Source organism: Vigna radiata, chromosome 5 (assembly GCF_000741045.1).
Source record: "Vigna radiata var. radiata cultivar VC1973A chromosome 5, Vradiata_ver6, whole genome shotgun sequence".
Classification (NCBI taxonomy): domain Eukaryota; kingdom Viridiplantae; phylum Streptophyta; class Magnoliopsida; order Fabales; family Fabaceae; genus Vigna; species Vigna radiata.
Window position 1 is genome coordinate 25792821 of NC_028355.1, and position 5797 is coordinate 25798617.

The 5797-nt window shown below is 35.3% G+C and overlaps 1 protein-coding gene across 4 annotated transcripts; it reads right to left on the reverse strand.

Annotated features, from left to right (window-relative positions):
* Positions 1 to 315: 315 nt before the first annotated feature.
* On the reverse strand, positions 316 to 4900 carry LOC106761258 (protein N-lysine methyltransferase METTL21A). Of its 4 annotated transcripts, none has more exons than XM_014644789.2 (8): positions 4715 to 4900; positions 4545 to 4612; positions 3210 to 3329; positions 2234 to 2307; positions 2087 to 2147; positions 1910 to 2011; positions 1344 to 1455; positions 316 to 723 (listed from the first exon to the last, which is right to left on the reverse strand). In XM_014644789.2, the coding sequence occupies exons 1-8, from the start codon at positions 4798 to 4800 to the stop codon at positions 603 to 605; spliced, it is 744 nt and encodes a 247-aa protein (XP_014500275.1). In that variant the 5' UTR covers positions 4801 to 4900; the 3' UTR covers positions 316 to 602. The 4 variants fall into 4 exon arrangements, with proteins under 4 accessions (XP_014500275.1, XP_022636920.1, XP_022636921.1 ...); XM_022781199.1 differs by having other exon boundaries at positions 1344 to 1461; XM_022781200.1 differs by lacking the exon at positions 3210 to 3329 and having other exon boundaries at positions 1344 to 1461.
* Between the last annotated feature and the right edge of the window lie 897 nt (positions 4901 to 5797).

Consider the following 5797-nt stretch of genomic DNA (forward strand, 5'->3'; position numbering starts at 1 on the left):
AATGTAATATACATTACTAAAATAACAATAGTAGATTATTTATTTCAGAATAAAAGATAAATTCCTTTTAAGTATTCAAATGGAATTCTAAATTGTATGCTCCAAAATTGCTTAAACAAATTCTTGGAACATTTTCTCTAGAAAATCCAAATTGGAAAGAAAATTATTTCAACAAAAGATTTTTTTTTTCTGGAATGTATTTCAGGAAGAGTATTAAATTTCTCCAAAAATTAATCTTTCAGAATGGGTTGTTGATTTCTTTCCGGAATTGATTGTCAAGAACAAATGAAAATTGTGGGGTGTAAGGAATCTAAATTTAAAAAACCCTTAGGAGCAACTTCATCATTTCATATTTTGGGGGAGCTAGGCTGAGATTCCTTCTGTTCAAGAAGAAAGAGAAGAAAGATATGCTCTTTTTCTTGCATATTCTTTATCTTCCTCATAAAGTCCATGGTGCCTGAGTCATCAACACCGTGCTTTCTGCAGAGTAGCTACTAGCTATGAATGGAAATAGAAACACCAGGCATTGCTCACCCCAAATAAATTTTCGTTGTCACATGTAATGTCTATTTCTGAAAACAAAATCCAACATATTTAATGCTTTATTCAAGAGTAACTTCAAAGACGACTCCTTCAAGATTCCCAACAATGCACCGAGTTCCAGTTACTTCTTTCATCTTCATCCGAAGCTTAGAAGCTTCAATGATAATCATCGAATCCATGCTGCAAGGAGGGGAATTTAATAAGTGAAAGCAATAATAATACTTTTGACCAACCAAATGAATAGCTATGCAGACTAGATAAGCTATGACACTCTAAAAATCAGACAATGCAGTGCTTGGGGTAAATAATTTGTTGCAGGCAGGGGAAGCTGCAATCATAATTGAGATCATAAGGATTACTTCGAAAGAAGACCAATTTTAACCAGCCAAACTTGAAATGAACACATTCTTATTTGATAATACCAAGTCACAGAAAATTACAAAACAGTAGGTGCATTGAAAGTAGCTGAAAAATAAATTTTAGACAGACTAAGAATAATTTAGAAACAACACAAATTTGCACTGATTTTGAAAATTTAGTTACCACATAAATCAGTTTCGAACCTGTTTTAGAGTTATCAAAACACACCCGTACTATCTACTCCAAAAGCTATATGTTACTACACATGAAATCCAAAAGGTAAAACTGAACAAAGTCAACCTTAGAGATGAGTATGTTCACAAGCAAACAAAAAAGTAGCAAAGAATATTTACTGGACACTCCTTAAATATCTATTCCCTATTGTACATTTTAGACACAGATAAACACAAAAGCAGAAGAACAAAAGCAAGGTTACATACGTCTTAGCTCTTGATACATAGGCTAGAATGAATTTGCACTTTCTGCCCTCTCTGGCCCGCAGGAGCTGTCTAACACTATCAAAAAGCATAGGTATGCTTGACTGCTGAAAGCGTATGAGTTGAATTGTCAAGGTTTCTAAAGTCAAATTTTAGTGAATTGAAATACTTTTACAAAAAACCTTGATAAGACGAACATATTTCAATTTCAATTCAAGCATTACAATATTCTGCAATGTTTGTTATTTTATCTTCTAATTCATTTCAGTGAATACCTGAAATCGGATTCTGCTCTTTTAAAGTGAGGGGAACACACTTGAGAAGATAAAGTGCTGTAATAACCATTGATAACAAAATCAGTGGTTATAACTAATTTTAGATTTTGTGAAATATATAATTGATTTTATCGTAAAATTAATTATATTTGATCATAAAACTAAACATATATTTGATTTTATCAAAAAGTTACCTATGTATAAGAAACAAGAATTTAGCTGATTTTAAAAAGAAACTACAGAGATGCATAGTTCTTAAGTATGATAACAGTGGAATAAATACATAAAGGATATAGATATCAGCTCCAAGTATGAAATCAAAACCTCCAGGATGTTTTCGTAATATTTCATTTATCTGACCAGTGTTCCCCCATTCTAGTTTCTCTGCCACTAGTTCTGCATGTACATTAATGTATTTCCGTGAATTAAAAATGTACCTTCCATTCTTTCTTTAGAAGGATTTTTACTCACCGTGAGAAATAGAGCTAACATTCTCAGGACATGAATGCAGCTCTATGTTTTTCTTCAAGATCTGATAGGAGATAGAATATTAAACTATATAACAGATAACAAGGGATGTGTACCATGTGTCATACCAACAGATTCTCACAATCCTACCTTAAGCACTTCTTCATTATGATCTGTCATCACAACTTTATGGCAGAATCTGCTGCAAAGTATTCCAGTAATACCTGAGATTCAAAGAAGAACCATTCATAGCATCAAGGTTTAACATTATTATCAAACAATCAAGATTCAGATCCTACTTAGGATCAGGAGGGGTTAGAAACACATAAAACATGAAATTGTACTCAAATTAAAGGATCCTTGAATGTCTTTATGTATGTATACCGAAACACCTTAGTATTACAACTAAAATTTAATTAAGTGATAAAACTCCAACTGAAAAATCATCTCAGAAAACAAGTTAGAAGTTATAGCTCATTGAGTAAAATACAACCACACACAAAACTAAAAGGTGACATTTTCACAAGAGACATGAGTACAATCAGCTCATAGAACAAAGTCCATAACTGATGACCAAAGTAAACACACTGGATGAAGCAGCAACTATACACTAGCAAGCCTCTGAACCATAAGCAGAAGAGATTGGAGGAGAGAAGAAGTTGAAAACTCAAACCACCACTAAAGGTGTAGCTTTTATCCATAACGGAAGCTCCCATGGATGGGAGATCAAGCAAACCTGGAAAGAACCCAAGGTCATAGGACAGTGGTCCCATGCATGACAGAAAAGGTTTGTATGCCTTTAAGGCCTTCAGAATTTGGATGTTAAAAAAGAGCAACATGACCAGCATAGTGGTATTGTCCAGTCCAACAACTCATCATGTGATTTTGACTACAGTGATAGGGTTTAGGTACCCTGTTTTTGATTTGAAAGATAATAAAGTAACTACAAAGATCAGTAATTCATTTTGTAGAACAAGGCAAGTTAATCATGAGCAACGAGTGATTAAGGATGCACTGCTGATTTGCAAAACTAATATATATTACAGACACATTGTATCTCCTTCAAACATCAAAGAATCTAAATACAACAAATGATATTTACTTATAAAGACGAATACATACATACCAACACCAGAACCTAACTCAATAACCGTGCAACCCTGAAGCATCTTAACATTTTTTGAAAGATAATCATTCAACAACATGGCTCCAGGCCAAACCAACTGCCCTGTCAAATCAAAATCAGCTGATTCAAAAGATAATTAGTATTCTGACCAAAGCTAATAGAACATACAGGAAGCAAAATATGAACCAACAATAAGGGACACGGCGTGTTCACTCTAGTTTATTGTATACAAAAGTTTCTAAGTCCCAATTACGCATTGTTACATCATGTTCAACTCCAATTCCTGTGTAAATACACCCAATTTGACCCCTTTCAAAAATAAGAATGGAAACGTAAGGGGTCACTTGGCTACATATACTTTCAAACACAATTTAATTTGAGGTCTATTACGTTTGTTAGTATAGTTTCAGTTCATAAGAATTTTTCTATCAGATGAAAAACATGTACCAATTTATTGTGCTCCGTTGAATTGAAAGACTAGATAGAGAATCAGTGTTCATTCATAGCCTAAGCCTGTCAAGTGAATAATAGCTTCAGTGAAGAACTAGGTGGAAAAAAATATTTGATTGAGCTTACCAAATTCTTAAACTTCGCAACAAGCCATATAGTCATATATCAAACACAAAGAACATTAGAGTTCCTTCGTGAGGAATCAATGCAGCAAACGTATAGCATTGCCACCTACTAGAAATCCCAAGTTACCAAAGTAAATAAATTTAAAAAACACACACACAAGACAGTATACCAACCAAACAAAGTACCTTCCCATAAAGTGAATATGTGAAGAATCGAAATATAGATGTTGGAGTATACATATCTAAGAAAATAAATGCTGGTAACAAAAACACCGAATTCATGTGAGACTCACTAAATGATGCGGGTCTCACACCCAACATCATGCACCTCACTCCCTATTTGTGAGTATGCATGGTCAGCTCAATTATAACAACAAAGGTTCCTAATTGTTAGCTATTAGTTAGGCACACCTAAGCTACAAATTAGTTCCTGATTACTCATTAATTGACTGTGAATGCGATAATACAAATTCTGTATTCTATAACAAATACAAAAGTTTCTCTCAAAAAAAAACAATTTTCAACACCTACTTTTGGTTTTCTTCTTTACTTTTCATTTATACTTCACATAGCCATTTTTTACTTATTAACCCACTTATAAATGTTCATTAAGATTCAGAAACACACACTAACCAAATTTAAGAATAAAAAATACAACCTTTTAATCAAATTGTCTCAAAAATAGTTGCACAACACATAATCAAGCACGTGTCTTTTTAAAATTTTAAAAGTTAAAATAAACTTTAACAGAATTACTCACTAGAAGCAGAATGCAGACAGAAGAGATGAATATCTTGCGAACCGAAAGTGAATTTTGTCAGCTGGTAACTTCAAATTCAAAATAAATAAATATAAAAAAGGAAAAAAAATCATCAGAATCGTTAATTTGAGATCGAGGTGGAGAGAAAAAGAGAAAAGGTAAGGAATTACTTGTCATCGACGAAGAAAGATGCGTCTAAGCAAACGATTTCTTCTTCTTCTTCTTCGTGTTTGAGCTGATTTCCTCTTTCTTCCATATTCGGTGTTCGGAGCTTCAAACGACGGCGTTCTCTTCAGTTGCCGTAGTGTTACTGTTTCTCTGCTTCCTAATTGCAAGGAAGAGGGAAAAAATGAATCAAGTTGGGTTTTTTTTTATTTACTTCCAAACGATGTCGTTTCTACTTAATGCCAAAATAGCTCCAAAAATTAGTTTAAGGTTAAAAGGTCCTTTTGGTTCCAGGGTTGGAAAAATTCGAAATGGTCCCTATGTTTTTTTTTATTCAATTTGGTCCCAAAAAACGTATTTAGTGTTCAATTAAGTTTTTTTCAGTAACACCGTTTAAATCGTTAACGGTGATGTCCAGACTGTGAGGTGTGATTTATTTACTGAGTTGAAGTCCTTTGTGACATTGTGAGTTGAAATTAGGATTTTTTAAATTGTATTTCTGATTAGGGTTATTATTTTGGGAATAAATTAAAGTTAAGTATCATCCTCCAATCTGATTAGGGTTATTATTTTGGGAATAAATTCGTTTCCCTCCCTCGCGGTGAATAACGTTGCCGGCGACACCACACGTCACCAGGGCTGCCGCTGGCCGCCACCAGTCGTCGTCCAAGCCATCGTCAGATCCACCGCTCACCGTTGGTCCCGTCGCCAGCCATCGCTCCACCTTCCTTTTCTTTTCTCTTCGCGCGAGGGAGAAAACCCCTCCTTTTTCGAGAACGACGCCGGTCGCCGCACGTCGCAGGTCAAAGCGCCACCAAAACCACCTGCTTTCACAAGTCTCGAGCTCACCGGCGACAACAGGTGTTACCGGCACCACAGTCAGCCACAGCGTCAGGCTCCACCTCCGAACTCGTCTTCGCAAGGAAACGCCCTCCGTGACTCCTCCCAAGGCTGCCGCCGACGTCGTCTACAACGAAAGGAAAACCCTCCACCGCGGCTCAACCCTTCTTCCTCACCAACTACAATGGCGACTTGAGTGTCGTTATTGATGGTTGATGACCAATCCTCTCATTCCTCTGTTGCTTTAT

What these genes read in the sequence shown, in the direction of transcription:
- LOC106761258 (XM_022781199.1), bottom strand. Translation starts at nt 4,800, where the DNA reads ATGGAAGAAAGAGGAAATCAGCTCAAACACGAAGAAGAAGAAGAAGAA. An exon ending in TGTTAGCTCTATTTCTCACG is followed by an intron (nt 2,012 to 2,086) that starts GTGAGTAAAAAT and finishes ATGTACATGCAG; the next exon opens with AACTAGTGGCAGAGAAACTA. An exon ending in TATGTATCAAGAGCTAAGAC is followed by an intron (nt 724 to 1,343) that starts GTATGTAACCTT and finishes CCCTCCTTGCAG; the next exon opens with CATGGATTCGATGATTATCA.